Raw genomic sequence first — 18891 nt, 5'->3', positions numbered from 1 at the left:
ATGTGTAAGCAGTAGTATTTGGGCCACAATGGACCCAGTCTGTATAGACTGATTCAAGAGACTGTATCAGTGCTAAGGGCCCCAAGAACCATGCAAGCCAGGTCATTTTTAATAAAAAGTTCTTAATGCTATGCATACGCAATAAAGCAAAACTGAACAGCATCATTTCTCTTCTTACTTGCCTACTGAATTTCTCAAATGAACATTACCCGCAGCACTACTGTCATAAAAACATCACTTGGTGGTATTGGCTTCCGTGATTCTATGTTGTCCCGCCTAGAGCAATTTGTACACAGCGTCAATATCATCAAAGAGCATACATACATGCTTGCACGATGGATATTACTCCATCAGCTAGCCGACGATGATTTTGACCCTTCAATATTTGTGAAAAAGGGATTCTTTCGTTCCATTTATTTATTTATTTATTTATCACAACCTGAAGGCAAAGACGGTCATGTCTGCCAAGGATTTCGTCAACCGGATGGACAGGTCCGAACTGTCGAGCGCAGATTTCGGTGATGTAATTAGATACCATATTTATGATTATCTATTGCATAATGGCGACATCGAGCTACATGGCATATGCGACATGAATCAGGTAGCGACATACGTGGATACCGAGCTGATGACAGCATACAAGAACAACATTGTGTTGCACTATGGCACTTGCCTACAGCGGATTCTGGCCAAATTGATTGATATTCGCAGCCGCAAAAACACACTGGACAGAACAATGGGCAATGTGTCCAAGGCTGAGTTCAATAATGCATGTCAAGTGTGTATTTATACACCTGCACAGAAACTCCGCCAGGCAGTTGCCTCTAGACGCCCTGATCTCAGTGTGCTCACTCCACCGATGCTTGCAATCTACAACACAGCAAAGAAGGCAGCAACAGAGGCAAGGAAAGCAGCAGAAAAGGGCGAAGAATTGGCCAAGAAGGCTGCACGCGAAGCAGCGAAGATGCCATCAGATGCAACTGAGGCCACTGCAGCAGACATTCCGGCATGTTCCCAACCCGCGGCCCTACCAGAGATCGAAGAACCCAACTGTGAAGTGCCATGGCCTTCTCCGCTGTACAAGCGAGTCATGTAAGCAGGCCATGGCACAATACAGGCGGGCCTATTCGTCTCGGCTCTTGAACCGCGATCTCGCAGCAGTTCTAAACTTCAGACTCATTTTCCAGTCACTCTGTGATTCAGGCGGTATTCCTGAACGGTTCCGTCGCTTTACGGCCATTGCTGCCAATGCTTCTGGCACCACCCCTGCAACAAAGAACCCGCGCAAGAGGCGTGCAGCAGCAGGCGATTCTGCTGCCAGCAGCAGCGAACCAGCGCTGAAGCGCCTACGCTGAGCAGGCCATCAAGATGGGAGATGTCTGTGATCGCCATTGCACCAACAACCATCTGACACGTTCAAATGACCGGTTCGCCGTGATGCTTTTATCAACGTGTCAACCCATGCTGACTAGCAGCCGAGCTCGCATCGCGAGCAGAGCAATTCTGGTATTTCATATGCTGATATGCCTGACCCACTTTCCTACGTACACGGCGGCTGTGCAATTAGCTAAACGCCCTAATCGTATTTCCACCTTTACTACTATTGACCCACACGCGTGGCTGAATTGTCCATGTCTTATGACGCATTGGCCAGTGTTGGGTCTGTATTGCGCACTTTGCGCCTGGCAGCTCAGCTTGTTTGAGCAGCTCCGATAAGCGGATCGCTACAGCTTCTGCGCCTCTCCCTGCTACTTTCTGGATCCCTCGCTGGACCTCAGACAGGCGCTGCGGCTGTGAGAAGGATCGCCCAATATGTCTTCTTTGTTTGCGTTTTTACAATAAATGTGTGCCTGTTCCTGATTATACGCACCAAAAAATAAAGGGCTCCTCCAAGCTGCGTACCAAGGCCAGCGAGGGATAAAGAGAGAAAAATTTTCCTCCACCCGGCAAAGTCAGCAGGTCTGAATCACACCTTACTGTGGAGAAAAGGAGGCAAATAAGGTGCAAGCGTATGCAGTGTTGCATCCTTGCTTCGCTCCAGCATCACTCCGGCTTATTTTCTCTTCTATTAGTATTGAGTTATCAGCATAATTTGTACTTTGTATCTACCTGTATCTTTCTTCGCTCTTGGTAGTCACTATTTTCCTTTACCTCGACGTATTGTTTATAACTCGTTTATCATCTACATATTTGCGGTTTTCCCCGGTATCGTCAGGCGAGCTGGGTGCTTTTGTGAATATCACGCATTATACCGAGAATCTCGTTAGCGAGCATATCGACTCTATCGGCTCTTCAATATCACCTGTACATTTTGCCTATACTTTTAACGAACCTTTGGCACCACCAGGCCAAGATCCCAAAAAGCGCAAGTAGGTATTCGATAGACCGCGCAAACTGACTGCGTGCTTAGACTCGACATAGCTTTGTCTCATTTCCTAGACCTGTTGACGCTTTGCGATTCAACTGGGGCGCCGGTGTTTTGTGGTTTTTCTACAAACAAAAGTTACTCGCCCTCCCCCTATTCTCTGCGGTGCCTCATTCTGCGTTGTCCTGCTTGTGCCGCTACCTATACATTTTTCTGGAGGGGCGGAGGGGAGTGGAATCAAGTAGAATCGGTGAAAGCAGAGTCCACAGCGCTTTTTGCATGCCTTGCGGATTGTCTAACCGAAATGTGCCGAGGCTGTGTGATGAAAGTGGCCAGGCATTTTTTACACTTTGCTCGCCCGGCACCTTCTGGAGTCACAGATGAAGGAACTCTGGAGCAGCCCAAAAGGCATGCGGCCCTTTGTTCTCCTGGTACCGCGCATGTTCCTATTCCCCTTCCGTCACATGTCTGAATCTCTTGCTCTTTGTCTGCAAGAAAAAAAACCTTTTCAAAGCGCTGGAAAAGTTTGCGGCTGTATCGTGTAGAGGTGATTTCTAAATTGCACACGAAAAGCGAAAAACAACTTTGCTCCGGCTTCCTAGTCCACCAGATAAAACGTGTGGAGCATCTATCTTGTCTCTTCATCTCTCCGGCCTCATCTTTTTCGTACGAATTTCCTTTCTCTTTTTCTTTCTCTTTTTCTTTTTCTCTTTTCTCTGTTGCTCATGACCCGGTGCCTCACTTTACACTTTGTACATATATCAACGTGATAAAAAAGCGCTATTTCACATGTCTCATATATTCTACTCGCCCTTGGATGGCCGCCCCTCTATCTATAGCATGTCGACGGTAAAGACCGGGCACTGCAAGTTCTTCAACAGCACCAAGGGATACGGCTTCGTTATACCCGACGAGCCCATCGAAGGTAATGCTGAAGGTAAGCAAGCTTTTTTTTCCTCCCCCAAAAACCTCCGTCGCATGTAAGATGATGTACATTGGCATTCAGAAATCCCCTGCTATATATTTGAACCGGTTCTTAATTGGACGAAAAAGCAGGAGGCAGACTGGGAACGCGAAGTTCCAGGTGTGTTAAATGCGGTACCGCATGCTGTTTTTTTTGGGACGAAAACAGAACTGATATTCTGGCTCATTCACCAAATAGTATTCGTTCACCATACAGTGATCCACAACAGCGGAGGATTCAAGAGCCTGGCTGAGGTAGAGTATACACATGGCATGTCCACTACCATTGCTGCATTGCAATCTTGTCGATACACTTTACTAACTGGGGGCCTCTAATGTTCTGCCAAACGACACTGGGCTGACACCCGAATCCCTGCTGGCGTCGCATGGTTGGGCGCAAGTCGCTTTAGGGAGAACTGGTAAGTGCCGCATTCTCTGCTGCAATCGGAATGACAGATGCACACCCCTCACACTGTTCGCGAAGGGCATGAGTTCTGCAAGTTTAGGGGAGTAACCAGCTGAAGGTCTTTTTGCTGAGCCACGCACGCCTCTTTGAACAGCGCTGCATTGTTGCCGTGGTTCTTACCCAGAAAAAGCGGCCCATTGTGCCAGCAAGAAAATATCCTAATGCCCAGCAACCACAACCCAACTGTATTCTTCATTTATGCATTCCAAGTAGGTCGAGTTCGACGTCATAAAAGGACCCAAAGGACTGCAGGCGTCGCGTGTCACCGGCCCAAACGGTGCGCCAGTGCGCGGCGATCCGTACTCGCGGCTACGCACCCGCACTAGCCCTCCGTCACAGGTGCCGATGCCACGCAGCACAGCATCGGCGGCTTCGAATCTATATCCATACTACCCAATAAACTACCCGCAGGTCGTTGGATTCAGTAGCCAGTCCGCACCGCAACAAAACTTTGGTCCGTTCCCGTTCCAAGCTACACCACAGCCGAACAACGGGTTTGTGATGCCGGCTCCTAATGCGACAATGGGTGGGTCGCGCACCGTAATCGGTGGATCGCAGGTGCCGCCGGTGTTCTTTACCGGCACACCACACGTGCAGCAAGCGCTGTCGTCAGGGTACGACCCGTTCAACCGCCAGGTGCTGGGACACACGTACGAGGGCCCCGGATACACCCAGCAGATCAGCTCACAAGCGACACAGCAGACGTTCCAGCAGCCAGCCGGATTCCCGCAGGTGAGCCGCCAGGACTCGGGCACGTCGCAAATGAGCTCAAAGTTTGCAAAGTTCCCCGAATGACAGCCGGCCCACCAGGCACCGCTTCTCCTCAGTTTACCTTTCCCTTAGCTTGTATGTTTGTTAGTTCAATTGGGAAGCTCATTATCAGCCCTCTATTAACTCGGAAACCAGGTTTACATAGGCATCTCTCCCTCTTCGAGTTCGCTCGAGTAATCCTCCTCGGTCCTAGGCTTGGTGCTGCGGCTTTCGGTCGCTGATCCGCCCACCGCCGGACTGCGCGAGCGCTTGCGTGCCTCGGCCTCCAGCGACTCCTGCCGGCGCTTCTTTTGCTGCACCTTCTCCTTCATGCGATCGACAACCTGGTCAAACGTAGCGCGACATGCCTTCTCGTCGCCCACGTCCTTGAACTCGGGCAGAGCATATACCTTAGCTTGCACAGCCTCCCACGTCGTGTCGGCGCTGATGGGCGGATCCAGGTAGTATAGTGCATACTTGAAGTCGTCCAGCAGTCGGCGCCGGTGCCGCTCGTTGCGCTCCTCCTCTTCCTCCTTCCGGCGCACTGCCTTTAGCACCAGCTGCTCGTGAATGTATGTGAGGTTGTCCATGGCCACTGTTGTGTGGTCGCGGGCGAATTTCTCGACCTCGCTCAATGGCGTGTCAATCAGCACCCGGAACCCGCGGTCCCGCATGATGGCCTCCAGCTTCTTGCGGTCATGGTACACGTCCTCGTTCAGCAGCTCGACCTCGTCCCAGAACAGCTCCAGCGGCGTCGACCCACTCTGGCCCAGCATCTCGGTGTAGCGCGGGTCCGTCCGGATCAACGGGAAGAACTCCTTCCAGGTCATTACGGGTGTGATCTTGGCCTTGTTTTCGCGCAAAAGCTCACGGAATCGGTCCCGGCGGATTCTTTCTTCGCGGAACATAGCCTCTTTCTCACGTCGCCGCTGCTCGCTGTCCCGCTGCTCGGCTTCGGACATGGCTCGCTCAAACACCTCAATCAAATCCAGCATCGTCAGGCCAGCCTCGGGATCTACCGCCGACGCATCGGTCTGCAGACGCAGTGTATCCAGAGGCACACGCTGGTCGTCGGAGCGCACAACCGGCATCAGCGAGTCCTGGAATCTTTCCACAAGCTTCTTTTTCATATCCTCCCATTTGGTGCTGATAGTTACCTGTGACAGGAACTCCGCTACCTCCTGCATCTGCTTGGTTTTGGTCTTGCGCCGCTCTTCCTTAAGCTTGTGTCGGTACTCATCCATGTACTCGTCAAACAGCCGCATTTGATCCGATTCGCGCTCCACTGCTTGCATCGCCGGATGGTTGGCTGCAACCTTGGCCACCTTGCTGAATCGGGTGTATTCGGAGATCGCCAGCGTGCTCATCATGGCGTTGAAGTCCTCGCGCTGCTTCTTTTGTCTCTGGCGCCGCTCCTCGCGCTCCTTCTCCAGCGTTCGGTCAATATACCGGTCAAACGCATCCCGCCGTTCCTGCGCAGAACGCAAGGCATGATACATTGGGTCCTTGGACACTGTGCGCACTGTCTGCTGCCACGTCCAGTTGCCAGTAACACCGTGTGCATGCAGCATGTCCATAAAGGCCTTTTCAGCTTCCTCTGCCGTTCGGAATTCAAGACGGTTGGTCTTCTTTGGCTGATATGGTTGCTGACTGTTTGACACTGCCGACTGAGGTCCGGGCTTGACTGGTTCTGTTGCCAATGCTGGAACAACGGCCGGTACCGGCACTGGTACCGATGCTGGCACTGACACGGGCACTGGCACGGGCACTGGCACGGGCACCGGGGCCGGAGCTGGGGCTGGAGCTGGAGCTGTGGAAGCTGGAACCAACTCAACAGGCCGAGTCCAGGTCGACTTCTTCGTCGCGGTGTTGTACCAGTATGGCTTTCCGTCTTTGGCGTACTCCTTCCACACCGAAGCACGCTCCTGCGGCGTCTTCAGCTCGTCGGGCTTCTCCCAGCTCGTCACCCGCGTCTCACGGTTGTAGTAGTACGCGCGACCGTCCGGTGATGTGTACTCTGTCCACGCCGACATTCCTTGAGAATAAATTGAAAGCAAAATTCTGACACAAAAGCGAGAATAAAAGAAACTGTGGAAATCCGTTTGTGGACCTGAGAGACTAAGGGCGTTATTTTGGGAATTGATTCCATTTGATTCTATGGCGATTATGGCCGACACCTGGATCTTTGATCAGCAGTTTCGCCGAGTTCGACACTCCTTTGCGACACGCTGCCTTCCAGTTTTCTATAGCGACTGTCGCTTTCAGTACAGCATGAATCCCGTCAAGGTACTGCAAGCCATTGAGTCAGCGCTCAAAATAGACCCATTGCGTAAACCAACAACATTCACACTTGCTATTTAGTGCAATCCGCGGTGTCCAGTTGCTTCATGGATGTCTGGCAAACCCCAATGATTTGTCACTTTGAAAACATTCACAGGCTTCATGGGCTCTGACTCGCTTCCGCGTTAGCAGTGCCCGCCGGAACTCGACACATAACCCGGCCTCAATACCAGCCTCTATGAATTTGACTGTCTGCCTATCTATTCCTTCCTCTCCCTATATCCATGCATGTTTGATGGCTACTCAATCACCCATGCTACCTCGCATATTGGGTATTAGCGATTGGGCTGCTGGGAACAAGCTCTTCAAAATTCTAGCTATTGCTAGCCATACTGCGACACTCGGATATACGAGTATGCATGCATACTAGTACGAGTCGTCGCTTGCCACTACCTGCAGACGTTGGAGAGGCTTGCTGAAGGCTCGCATCAGTCGTCGTGCAAATGTCTATTACTAGGGTACAACCAACAGCAAGCGTCTATTAAGCTGCCAGTGGAAATCAAACACCAGCTCCAACATCTCGCTCAGAACAGCGTAGCATACAAAGTGGGTTGAAATTACAAGCATTGAAGGTGCACCTATTCCTGGCTTTCCTCACATGTTTGAGGCATTTAGATCCTACGCTGATGCATGGGATAATAGCTTAGCATTGGACTTCTTTGGGCTTGAAGACTCTGAAAATTCAGCGACGATAGCCCCTCAGCTTTCGGTACCTTTCTGCAATTTCACCTGCTTCCACATGCCTGGGCTTGCCTGCACCGACTTTGTGCCCGACTATGAAGACCACAAGCTCGCACTGCTGAGCCGAGGGCTGGCTGCCCACCTTATAACTCAGTTCCACTCACTGAATTTTGCACCCAATATGCTGCCTCGGCTCAAGGTCATTGACGTGGCCAACTCCTGATGTATTTGCCGGTTTCTATGCGAGTTTTCTGACGTACCAAGCTGGCTTGCTAACTATCAGAGACAGTCCGACCCCACTGGGCCACATTCATTCACTAGCATTCGGCACTGCAGATCACATTGATATACGAATCAGCAACGGTGCCGCAGGCATACATGGTCAAAACTGAGCAATATTTTTCCGTGCTCTGCCGCAAAGTACATGTCTTTCAATACTGAAGCCATTGCTATCAAGGGGTGGCAAACTGTGTAGCATGGCTGCACGCTGCATCTTGTGTTTTGTTAAAGCAAATACATCTATTCAGACGTCCATATCGGCACCTTCCTGTCATTGAAGAAAAATGCGGTCATGTTTAATGTCGGGTGATTCGCCATCCCAAGGATACCATGCTCCGAAATCTTTGTCTGTCCCTGGCATATTCCTGACTCGATACTGAAGCTGAACAATTCCGACTTGTCAGAGACAGCGAGGATGTACTTGCCTTGAGGTGTGATGCTCGCACAAAGGAATTCGTTGCAAGCACCTTCTTTTGGGCTAAATGTCTTTTTGACATCGCCGTCAAGGGTGACAATATACATGGTAGGTGACTTGGTGCATACAAAAATATCGGTCGACGATCCAGGGACACGCGCTGCGCTATGCGTCTCAGGCAGAGCCAAACCAGCATTCCTCTCATTTGGTACGATGGTGTGCATGCAACTGGCCGATTTGGTATCCCAAATACGGACTGAGCCATCCCCAGATGTGCTGACGACGCGGGACATATCGTCGCTGAACAGAACGCTGGTGATGTACGCGGTGTGGCCAACAAACTCACGGATGCATTTTCCAGACTTGAGCCCATGAATCCGAACAGTGTTATCGAACCCGCCGCTGATAACCTGCGTGCTGTCTTTGGAAAACGCAATACAGGTGACACCCTGGCTGTGTGCTGCAGGAATCCGCCTCGTGCAAGCCCCAGTTTTTACATTCCACACCTTTATCTTTCCATCGCTTGAGCCCGAGCAAATAGCCTCACCACTGCAGCTGATCGACAAGCATGTCACCGACTGGTCCATCATCATCAGTGCGCTGTCAGCCTGGTACTTCAGATCGGTACGCAGCTTGCCAGTCATGGGGTTCCAAATCTCAATGAACCCATCGGCACTCCCTGTGGCCACATAGTTGCCGCTTGGCGAAAACGCTAAACTCTCTGGGTGCTGCTTCTTTGGGAACTTTATCGTGGCATGGATCTTCGACGGTACTTTATCTTCTCCCTGCTGGACAGCATGCTTCTTCCCGTAGAACAGATCGTACCTGTCACCAAGCGTGATGCTCCCCTGCTCCTGTTGCCACTTCAGTGCCTGCCCCAAAAGAGTCAAAAGACGGGATGGCTGGGCCGACGTGACCTCTGCCGTCAGACTCTCTGCAATCGCTGCGCGCCTTGATTCCTTGGTACCCTCTCCCTTGTACACAAATTGCGCATCGAATGTGGTCCGCGACAGCAGCTGCTCCAGCCTGAGATAGCGCTCAGGCTGTTCTGTCCGCATGATCTGCATTGGCTCCGTCTGTCGAAGCAGGACGCGGGCAGGAGCCAGGTCAAGCAACTCGGCAAGCTCAAAGATTACTTGCTCATACAAATCGATAAGCCTGCTGGGCTCGAGATTAGCCTGTTCAACGCTGCCTAACACAATGTCCCACCGACCCTTTAAAATATTGCTCTTGAAGGCATCGATATTGTCAATAGTGTTCAGCCGGATTGACGATTCGCTTTGCAGGACGTCAAGTGTGCGCTTCAAGTTGTGCTCCTTGAGGAATTGCTCAATAAGCCTAATCACGTCGGCCGATTCGATTTCCATGGGGGTTGCTGAGATAGAAATTGAAAATTGATGTTACTACTAGAGATCCAAAATTTGCTTGTGGCTCACCGATCACAAGCCATACTAACGCATGTTATGGATCTGTGCTGTGCATACCATCAGGATGTTCTGTATCGCTGCAGATGGACCCTATGCATTCTAGGCTAAGATCTGCAGGTCTAACGTCTGTCATAATATCCAAGGAATCTTGCCAAACGCTATGGTTGCTGAAACGTCATTATGTATTCCACTAGTTCGGAGGTGAATTCTCCCAACAATAATGGCAGATGGGAAAATAGCAAAGTGGACGCTGTCCTTGTCATTTAATACCAGACTTATGGCGCTCGCGATGCGATCTCAGCTAGTCAGTATGTGCCCACAAAGAGAGCCCAGCGCAACCAGCCTGTAGGTACTGTATACCGATATTTATCACGGAAGATTTGCAAAGCAAAAGCAGGATTCCATCCCACTATCCAGGATAGATAGTTCTTGCATAGTCAGACGTATCCATCGAGTGGTTGCCGATGCACATCACCAAATCGAGCCCCGCACCAAGGTATGCCGCGGCTGGCAGTCACGAAGATTAAATAGCGGAATGTAAAGGAGGAGTTTGTAGGGAAGTCGGAATGTATGGAAAGGGGTGAGGTATTTGAAAACGCCAGATGACGCAGGAAGGGCCACTTCTAGATGTAGGATATATATTGGCCAGTAAGCCAGTGGTGCCTTTTTAAGCACTCAAAAACCAATGAGACTGATTGCGGGCTGTGCAGACAACCTGCTATCGCCCCCACCGGCTTAAGCCCATGGTTACAAGGTTGGGTGCTGAGGATGTGGAAGTTGGGCGGTTTGTTTATTACATTACTGCATCAGCAAAATGCGAACTGAGATGGATGGTGCTTTGATAGAACGAAGGTTCTGGGTTCGGTTTTTCGAGAAGACATATATTTGTCACTTTAGGATCTGAATCCATCGGCCAAAAGAGAGTACTGTTTGTTAAAAGTTTACAGAGCGAGCCACGCATGTTCGCTATGGAGCTCAAAAAAGCTTGAATCCCCTCAATCAAAAATGCTCTACCGGACGGTCGGACACCTTTGGACTATAAAATCGTACAAAGATTGATACAACAGCATTCATAGCATGACAGTGTAGTTTGCCACTAATAGTGTCCATTTATTTTATATATATCCTTAGGTTCACCGCATATATGGCAAAAGTACCATTTTATATCTTCATGGGTTCGCATTTGACACAAATAACATTTGAAATGACTGCCGATTCTTTGGATTATTATTGGTAGTAAATATGCCAGTCCTCATGACCTTACCATTCAGGGATATCGTCTACTATGCTGCAGCCATCAAGTGGAAGACACATCGTTGCAGATTTCTATTTAAAGGATAGTTTTCCCAGACAATGATTTTAGGCTAAGGGTTTGCCCTTGGATAGACAGCACAAAGGCATACTTCAGAGAGCAGTGATCAGTGACCGTGGCAATCTGGGGAACCTCACTCATGGATGCAGCCTCGGATCGGACCAACTACCAAATTTTACAATACGCCAGAGCCAAGTTTCATTCGTAAATAAATGATTACAGCCTCGGTACAAGTGTCCATGATTACAGTATACGTTCTCTTCATCCCATCCGTGTTTTCTCTAATTTCATTTTATTTCTTATCACCATGTCTCAATCCATTCAGAAGGGCGGGTTCTGCCCCCAATACCGGACGCTGAAAGGATTGCAGCAGCCAAGGGGCTATTCAATGGTACGCTCGAGCCGGTTGGAAAGGGCTACACCGCGCTTATAATTATTGGCAATCTTATGCTTGCCTATACAGGCGCTCTTGTTGTCTGCGGCTGGTGGTACAAAGACTACCAACCAGTTCGTGCCAAAAAACCTTCCTCTGGCAACGTCCATGTATCTTGGCTCAACCATATGGTTTATTGGCGACCTACATGTAAACCGGAACGTTAGGCTCCTGGGAGCCTGGTAGGTTTACAAGGTCTTCGGTCTGTACTTTCGTGTAGCGTGGGTATTTGGGTTCCCAATTACGATGTTTGTGCGTATATACACGCTGGATCTCATCTTCATTCAGAAGAAGCCGGTTCGCGGCTGGCCATTCTATGCTCCAATTGCCGGATGGTCCCTCTGTGGATTGGCCTGTTTGCTCATTGGGCAATTCCTACCGGATGTGAGCAGCGAGCGTTTTGTACCCCAGATCCAGCTGTGCATTGTAAGCTATAGGTTTCTATACATTTCACTAGGGTATTTGTGAGCTATTTGTTTCGGGGTATCATGCATTATGTGGCGCGTGCAAGCGATATACAGCGGGTTTGCAGAAGGTTGGGAGACGCTAATCATTATATTAATTGGAGTAACGGACGTCATCCAGGCTACGATTTTGAACTTGAGTGATAACCTGTACATCTTCAGTGCCAGATCCCGTATTATGAGCACTGCATACAACTCTGAGGTGGCTTTTACAGTTATTTAGGTTACCCTTGCTGTACCTATGTACAACGCATTTTTCAACCACGATATATATTTGGAGGAGTGGCTCAATATGCTAGCTGATGAAGGGTTGAAAAACGTTTACAACCATATCTAGCGCCACTCAGGGCAAGGAGAACGGCAGTACTCCATGATGGAAAGTGAGATGGAGATTGCACAGCAGGGATACTCGCCAACAACACAAGGCAAAAATACCAGAAATGAAAGCGACAAGACATGTAATTCTCAAAAAGGGGGTTCGATCATGGTGTCGGATATCAGTGGCAGACTCATAGCCCCCAAACCATTCCCTCAGTCTTATTTGAACGACCCAGGCGCAACATGGTATGACCCAGACGGAGAATCAACCCAATATATCCTGTGAAGGTCGAGATATTATCCGCCTTTTAGTTTTCCACTGATAATGTCAATCACATGCTACGGCTAGGCCAAGCTAGACATGATGGCATATATACTCCATGGATAGATTTTGCTTGTGTCATTTGAGTTTACACTGGAAAAACAGTATATAATTACTCCGGTGCACTGTATCTACAGATAACAACAATTGTCCCCTTAATGAAATGATTCTACATGCAATCCGGGACTACGGTTTCCAAACTGGGATGTGTAGCAGCAGCAGACACAACACCAAGGATAGAAAATGGCTTGGTAAAGCTATTTCTTCAAGAATCCATCTCGCAGTTACGTAACGCTGCCGCAATAGGAATAGGCTCTTCTCTAGCTGCACATTGAGTTCGGATGGCAGCCCTAATCACCATGTGGTCAGCGATATAGTAGTTGCCTTTTGTAAGAAATCGTTTTACTGCGCAAAAAGCGATTGTTACTATTTGACTGGTTACTCAATTGTTTTCTTGCGCTCCTTGCCAAGTTCAACATGCCTAATCGCAAAGCAGGATACGAAGGCGATCCCGCCGATAGCAACAAATACGTAAAACGCACTGTGCATGCTGTCAGCCCAAAGATGGATGATTCTTGACTGAATGTCTTGAGGAATAATATCGCTGTATATGTTGCGCTGGTCGGCGAGAGTAGAGGCTATATCTGACGCATGCGAAGGGAACTCGTTCACCAAGCCGGTGATACCTGTCTTGATGCGGCTGTTCAGAATCGAATTCATAATGCTGGTAGCGAGGATCCCACCCAGAGTCCGCAAAAAGGAAAATGATGTTGTCACTGAAGCCATATGCTTGCCAGCAACGCTAGCTTGACAGACAACCATGGCTGGCTGAGATATGAAACCAAAGCCAAGACCAGATAAAAACAGATATCCAATCCTTTCCCCAAAGCCAGTGCCCACTTTGTACCGCAGAAGCAAAGACAGGCCAGTCACAGTAAGGATTGCTCCAAAACGGATCGGTAGGAGGAATCGACCTGACCTGGCCATATAGATGCCGCACAGAGGCGAAGCAAATACAATCCCTAGTGCAATAGGGAGGAGATGCAATCCACCCGACATAGTTGACGCATGCTTGATCGCGAGTTCCCAGATAGGAATGATATTCGACGTTCCAAATAAGTTTGCACCCAAGGTAAGGGCTGCTACTAGTGCCGCAAGGACATTGAGGCTTCGGAAGAGACGGACAGGGACAATCGGCTCGACAGCATAATGGTACTCGACGTATCCAAACACAAGCAGTACGACAAATCCGCAAATGAGACACGCCAGGACCTGCGCCGATGTCCACTCGTACTGTTGGCCACCCCAGGAAAGCCCGAGCAAAATAGGAACCATTCCAATGGTAAATAGCGCGCAGCCAATAAAGTCAACACGCTGGACCTTCTCCCTGAGCGTTCCCTTGGTCTTTGGCAGCTTGAGCGTGAAGAAGATCAGGGCCATTGCAATGACGCATATCGGAATATTGATCCAGAACACGATTCGCCATGAAGCGTGCTCGACGATGCCGCCACCCATCACCGGTCCGATTACGACGGCAAGCCCAAACACTGATGAAAGCGCACCCATGTATTTTCCACGTTCGCGCTCGCTGAAAATATCACCCAACAGAACCACTGTCAGTCCCAGTATCCCTCCGCCACCGACTCCTTGGATTGTGCGGCTGGCGATGAGCATGTTCATCGACTGCGATGCCCCGCAGAGAATGGAGCCAAGTATAAACATTATGATGCTAGCTTGAGTGGTCTCAACGCGGCCAAGAATGTCGCTGATTTTGCCGATAATCGCCTGTACAATCGTCGACGATAGCATGTACGTGGTGAGAATCCAGACAGCCTGGCCCAGCGCACCGAAATCACTCGCAATCGGCACGTAAATGCTGGCCATGATAGTTGCATCCAATGAAGCAATGAATGTAAGCATACACATGCTTACAAGAGAGCCAATTTGTTGTCTCTTGGAAAGCGTATACGACGCCAAATCGGCATTTTCCGCCTCATCACCAGCTCCAGGGCCGTTGCTAGTTACTCCATTGGAGGGTGCTTCTGCCCCTGCGCCAGCCTCAAGCGCTTTCTCGGAAATAGGCTGCTCATTGATATCTGCCACGGCTGGCATGGCACCCGAATTCTGCACAGTGAGGGTCTCGTCGAGAGCAGTGTCGGTCTCGGTCTTGATTATAGACATTATAGCTCCTAGAATAAACTTGTAGAGTGAAGGTGAGTAGGGCTAAGTGCCACATTGCCTCCTGTTTTAATACACATGTACACGGTATGTTTAGGTACTATATCATGAGCAACCATATCCCACGCCTCGCTCGCACCTTCAATGCATTTTTTGAGGCCGAGCAATCTCCGCCAAACAGATGATATGTACAAGCACACACTCTACCTATTCATATAAAGTGTCTTCGAGTAACGAGCAACATTCTTACACAGGATCCGGCTACAAAGTGTGTTGGCTGGGCAAGCGAAAAAAGCATTTTCACGCAACCAGCATGTATGGCGTTGTGTGGCGCTGGTTGATCTTCAAACAATACCTGTCCTAAGTATCGAGGGTGCACTGCACAAGTGCTAGAGGTTGGGTTTAACCCCTGATCCTTAGCCAACGTGTACGTCAAAATGATGTACAAAATACAAGCTTGTCGTGATTAAAAACGACATTGGTTTATTCAATAGTTTTCTGGTGGAGTATGCTAGGCTCAACATGCTTAATGACAAAAGTTGACATTAAAAGGAATCCTTCACTTGCAGCAAGCGTGAATAAAAAATGCGCTGTCCATACTAAAGCCACAAGATACTCGAAAGACACCATATTGCAGCATAGCAGCCATATCATATAGTCCACGACTCATCCGCAGCAAGATCGCTTGTGACAAACGGCTCGGCAACTGACTTGATCATGACCTCTCCGCATAGCACACACTCCCCAGCTACCAGCGTATCCAGCTGCTTGCGCACCCTCCTGCCCTGCGCCTCCAGCGCCTCATCAGACTCGCCCGTCTGCTTGCCTGTCAATGGCGCCAACCGCAGCTGCCGCCGTTGCTTCATGATCTCGACGCTCTGGCTTTGCAGCTCGTGGATTCGGCGCCGCTGAACCCGGTTGCAGGTGCTGACAATCTTGCGCGTCAAGCAGTCGGCGTGGCAGGCATGCTGGCATGGGAACGCGTAGAACTGGCGCAGCCACAGCGGCTGGTCGCAGAGCTGGCAAGCTTCTTCGGCGTTCAGGATCGCGAACCTGTGCTTCAGTCCTTGCATATTGCGCTGCATGTTTTCGGCCGTACGGGTGGACTCATCCATCTCGCTCCGCAGGTCCTGGATCTGTGTCTCGTAGTCCTCGAGTGCTGTGCAGATATCCTCTTTGAAATCATCGACGCGGGTGAAATCGGGGAAGAACGGCAGAATGTCCTCGACGCCCAGACGGTTCGACCGGTGCACAAGCTCCATGACATCGGCAGCAGAGGTGTTGGCCTTAATGACGTGCTGGGCGATCTTGAGCCATAGACGCTTGCATAGTTTGTCGTCGCCCTCGGGTCGCTCGGCGTGTATTTGCGCCAGTTCAATGTCCCCATGCTCCAGTGCCAGATCGACGGCGTCTTCATGCAGCTTTAAAAGACTGTAAAGGTGGACGCAGCTCTGAATCCGTCCGAATCGCTTGCACATGCGTAGAGCATAGTCGGGATCATACAGCATTTCCTTGCCGTATGTGGTCAAGAATGCCATCAGTTCGGACTCGTCGCTTGACGTCGACTCGTGTACCAGCAGTGTCAGGTAGTAGTTGTATACTGTGGGGTCACGGCACATTTGCCGCTGTGTGCAGAAATGCAGGTAGCGCAATGCCTGGTTGGTAGGGCCGCTGCGGCCAGGCTGGTACTTCATCAGTGCCGGAATCAGCTTGCTCGGGGTCAGGTTCGGCTGGCGCATCAGGATATCAACCAGGGCCTCGGGCTGGGTGCTCATCAGCACCGGCGCATAGTGGTACAGCATCTCAGGCGTGCCGTAGTGGCCAAGCACCTGCAGTGCACGTATGAACTCCTCCTTCTCCATCCAGTATTCAACCACCCGCTCGTAATCGCCACGCAGGGAGGCATAGTGTAGCCAGAATTCGCGTTGCCCGTGGCTTTCGGCTAGCTGATATGCGGTGTGGGGGTCAACGGCGTTCTTGTAGCGCTCGACAAGCGAGTACAGCTCCTCCTGCGTCGTGGCATGCTCGCCCTCAAACTCATCTACCACCATATGCTGCTCCTGCGACGCACCGCTGGCACCAGCATTGGCCCTGGCCGCGTTCAGCTTGGCATCGATAGCGCTGAGCATTCCCAGATATATGTCGATCAGCCACATCACCAAGAGTGTGGTCTGGGTCTGGTCCTGGCGACGCAAGGTGTCGAGCTTGGACAGCAAGTAGCTCTTGAGTGCAGCATTCTGCTTCTTGTCGATGAACTTGAGCACGGCTTCCTCAAAGCCGATCGATGACTTGGCATAGCACTCGGCAGCAGCGACGTACTCATTCCTTTTTGAACAGGTGCTCGGCCTGTGCGCGCCAAACCTGATCCCGCTGGGCGTCGTTGTGACAGCGCTTCAGGGCGCTGTCAAACTGCCGCCGCGCCAGAAAGATCTCCCACACATCCCGGTCCTCGTCAGTAATCACAATCTCGTAGATGTCGTTGGGAGAGAACAGCCAGTATGTCTTGTTGGCGGAATCAACCACCATACCCTGCAGGTTGTCGTTCACCGGCTGGTCATAGGCGGGCTTGCAGTTGAGCATGTTGAGAGCGCGGATCTGGTTGCTGTACTGCAGCAGGATGTGGAATTCTGTCAGTTCTAGCGACAATGGCTGTTCGTTGCCGGCAGAAGCAGGGTACGGCAGCAGCGATGCATTCTCAATGACGCTGTCGCCCGATTCCTGGCTTCCAAACACCAGCTTGCCAAAGAACACGCCCATAGACGTGAGCCAAGCGAAGTCAGTCGCTGTGGTTCCATTGTGGTACACAGCCAGGGACCCAGGGCCGGGCATTCCAGGGATCTCTTGGAAGTTTGGGTTAGCGAAGCCCTCTGTAAACAGTCCCTCGAACGCGCACAGCTTGTCGCTGCTGGCCGCGGTATCCGCAGCGCCAACAAGCTGGTACAGGCGGGTCCCAGTCGATACCAGGACCAGGTTCTGCTTTGTGCGCTTTGGGAACGACACCATGGCTATACCTGTAATGCGCTCGCGCACAGGTACATTGCCGGCCAGCTTCAGCGGAATCTCGCTGCGCTTTGCCTTTGCGTCACTACCAGGCCGCAGTTCGGACTCGTATATCCGGCCGTCGTGGGTCCCCAGCAGAATGCGCTTCGTCGAGTCTCCGTTGGTCGTCGCCATGTGGTTCCATGCCACTGCCGTCACCTCCATGTTCTTGAAGCGGCTAAGCGGCTTGGCCGCCTCCCAGTCCTCGTAGTGGTAAAAGTTCTCGCCCTGCGGCGTCGATATCAGCAGATGGCGGCCAGTGGGGTCTAGGAACGCGCTGCATGCCTTGAGGTCGGTTGGCTTCACTGGGATCTCAAACTCGCGGATGTTGTGTGCTTCCTGCAGGTCGATACGCATGATACGGGCACCTTCGATGACCAGCACAAGCATGTCGTTGGCAACTGCCATGGCGATTACCTGGTTCGGAACCTGGAACTGGACTCTATCCAGCGAGAAAATCGGCGCATCCTCGAGCGTCGTTGTTACGTAGCCGTCAGTCGCCAGAAGGGTCTGCAGCCACGTCCTCGCTGTCGAAATCTGAATGTGCCAGCTGCTGCTGCTGGTGGTTAGCGCCCGATTCGTATTCGGCATAGTCGTCGAGCAAAGACATTGTGTGGGATTATGACAGGGCGAGTGAGCAAAATTAATAAAAGGCTGAGGAAACGAAGAAAAAGAGAAAATTACAACACCGAAATGAGCTACGCAATCGGCGCCTTTGAAGAAAAAAGTGGTGAAAAGTGCTGGGCCGGGTTTACTGGAAAGCCGGGCTCGGCCAGCCCTACTTGCCAAACTCTGTCAGCTCGTTGACCTGCTCTTCCAGCTCAGCCTGGCACTCGGCCAGCACCTTCTTCTGGTCGCTCTGCGAGATGCTGATTCCCGGCAGTGACGCAACGGTCTCACGCAGACGGTTCATGTGCAGAGTGATGGCCTCCATCTTGCGTGCCAGCTCGGCGCGGCGCTCGCTGGTGTCGACGCAGATATCCAGCAGTTCGGCGCATTGCGGCAGGAGCGTGAAGTCGCTGGGCTTGAGCTGGTCCATCGGTGCTTAAAAACAGTGTCTGTGCGAAGGGCAAAAAGGAAGGGTCCGGGGCTGGTGAATGCGGGCAAGCCCAGCTGCACAGCGCACAGGGGCTGGCGTG

General features: G+C 51.0%; 7 protein-coding genes across 7 annotated transcripts; 3 read left to right on the top strand and 4 right to left on the bottom strand.

The window, feature by feature from the left end:
• The first annotated feature begins 2732 nt into the window (after positions 1-2732).
• Positions 2733-4146, top strand: DL89DRAFT_263971 (uncharacterized protein). The gene is made up of 3 exons (XM_040886048.1): positions 2733-3302; positions 3528-3583; positions 3739-4146. The coding sequence occupies exons 1-3, from the start codon at positions 3206-3208 to the stop codon at positions 3817-3819; spliced, it is 234 nt and encodes a 77-aa protein (XP_040747184.1). The 5' UTR covers positions 2733-3205; the 3' UTR covers positions 3820-4146.
• DL89DRAFT_7530 (uncharacterized protein) lies at positions 3979-4645 on the top strand. Its single transcript, XM_040892046.1, has one exon. The coding sequence runs from the start codon at positions 4140-4142 to the stop codon at positions 4587-4589; it is 450 nt and encodes a 149-aa protein (XP_040747183.1). The 5' UTR covers positions 3979-4139; the 3' UTR covers positions 4590-4645.
• On the bottom strand, positions 4646-6646 carry DL89DRAFT_7484 (uncharacterized protein). The gene has a single exon (XM_040892040.1). The coding sequence runs from the start codon at positions 6575-6577 to the stop codon at positions 4703-4705; it is 1875 nt and encodes a 624-aa protein (XP_040747182.1). The 5' UTR covers positions 6578-6646; the 3' UTR covers positions 4646-4702.
• A 1380-nt stretch (positions 6647-8026) lies between these two features.
• DL89DRAFT_7368 (WD40 repeat-containing protein SMU1-like protein) lies at positions 8027-9865 on the bottom strand. Its single transcript, XM_040892030.1, has one exon. The coding sequence runs from the start codon at positions 9624-9626 to the stop codon at positions 8085-8087; it is 1542 nt and encodes a 513-aa protein (XP_040747181.1). The 5' UTR covers positions 9627-9865; the 3' UTR covers positions 8027-8084.
• Positions 9866-11305: 1440 nt separating this feature from the next.
• On the top strand, positions 11306-12194 carry DL89DRAFT_299612 (uncharacterized protein; the record flags this gene model as incomplete). The annotated part of the gene is made up of 5 exons (XM_040890809.1): positions 11306-11389; positions 11462-11613; positions 11652-11857; positions 11889-11895; positions 11953-12194. The coding sequence occupies 5 exons, from the start codon at positions 11306-11308 to the stop codon at positions 12116-12118; spliced, it is 615 nt and encodes a 204-aa protein (XP_040747180.1). The 3' UTR covers positions 12119-12194.
• A 720-nt stretch (positions 12195-12914) lies between these two features.
• Positions 12915-14753, bottom strand: DL89DRAFT_263969 (MFS general substrate transporter). The gene has a single exon (XM_040886047.1). It carries the CDS (start codon positions 14714-14716, stop codon positions 12974-12976), a length of 1743 nt encoding a protein of 580 aa, XP_040747179.1. The 5' UTR covers positions 14717-14753; the 3' UTR covers positions 12915-12973.
• A 610-nt stretch (positions 14754-15363) lies between these two features.
• Positions 15364-18362, bottom strand: DL89DRAFT_253870 (uncharacterized protein; the record flags this gene model as incomplete). The annotated part of the gene is made up of 3 exons (XM_040885218.1): positions 15364-17031; positions 17075-18220; positions 18273-18362. The coding sequence occupies 3 exons, from the start codon at positions 18360-18362 to the stop codon at positions 15364-15366; spliced, it is 2904 nt and encodes a 967-aa protein (XP_040747178.1).
• Between the last annotated feature and the right edge of the window lie 529 nt (positions 18363-18891).

The sequence above is a fragment of the Linderina pennispora genome, assembly GCF_002104995.1.
Source record: "Linderina pennispora strain ATCC 12442 chromosome Unknown DL89scaffold_1, whole genome shotgun sequence".
Classification (NCBI taxonomy): Eukaryota; Fungi; Kickxellomycota; class Kickxellomycetes; order Kickxellales; family Kickxellaceae; genus Linderina; species Linderina pennispora.
This window is presented reverse-complemented; position numbering and strand designations above follow the sequence as displayed.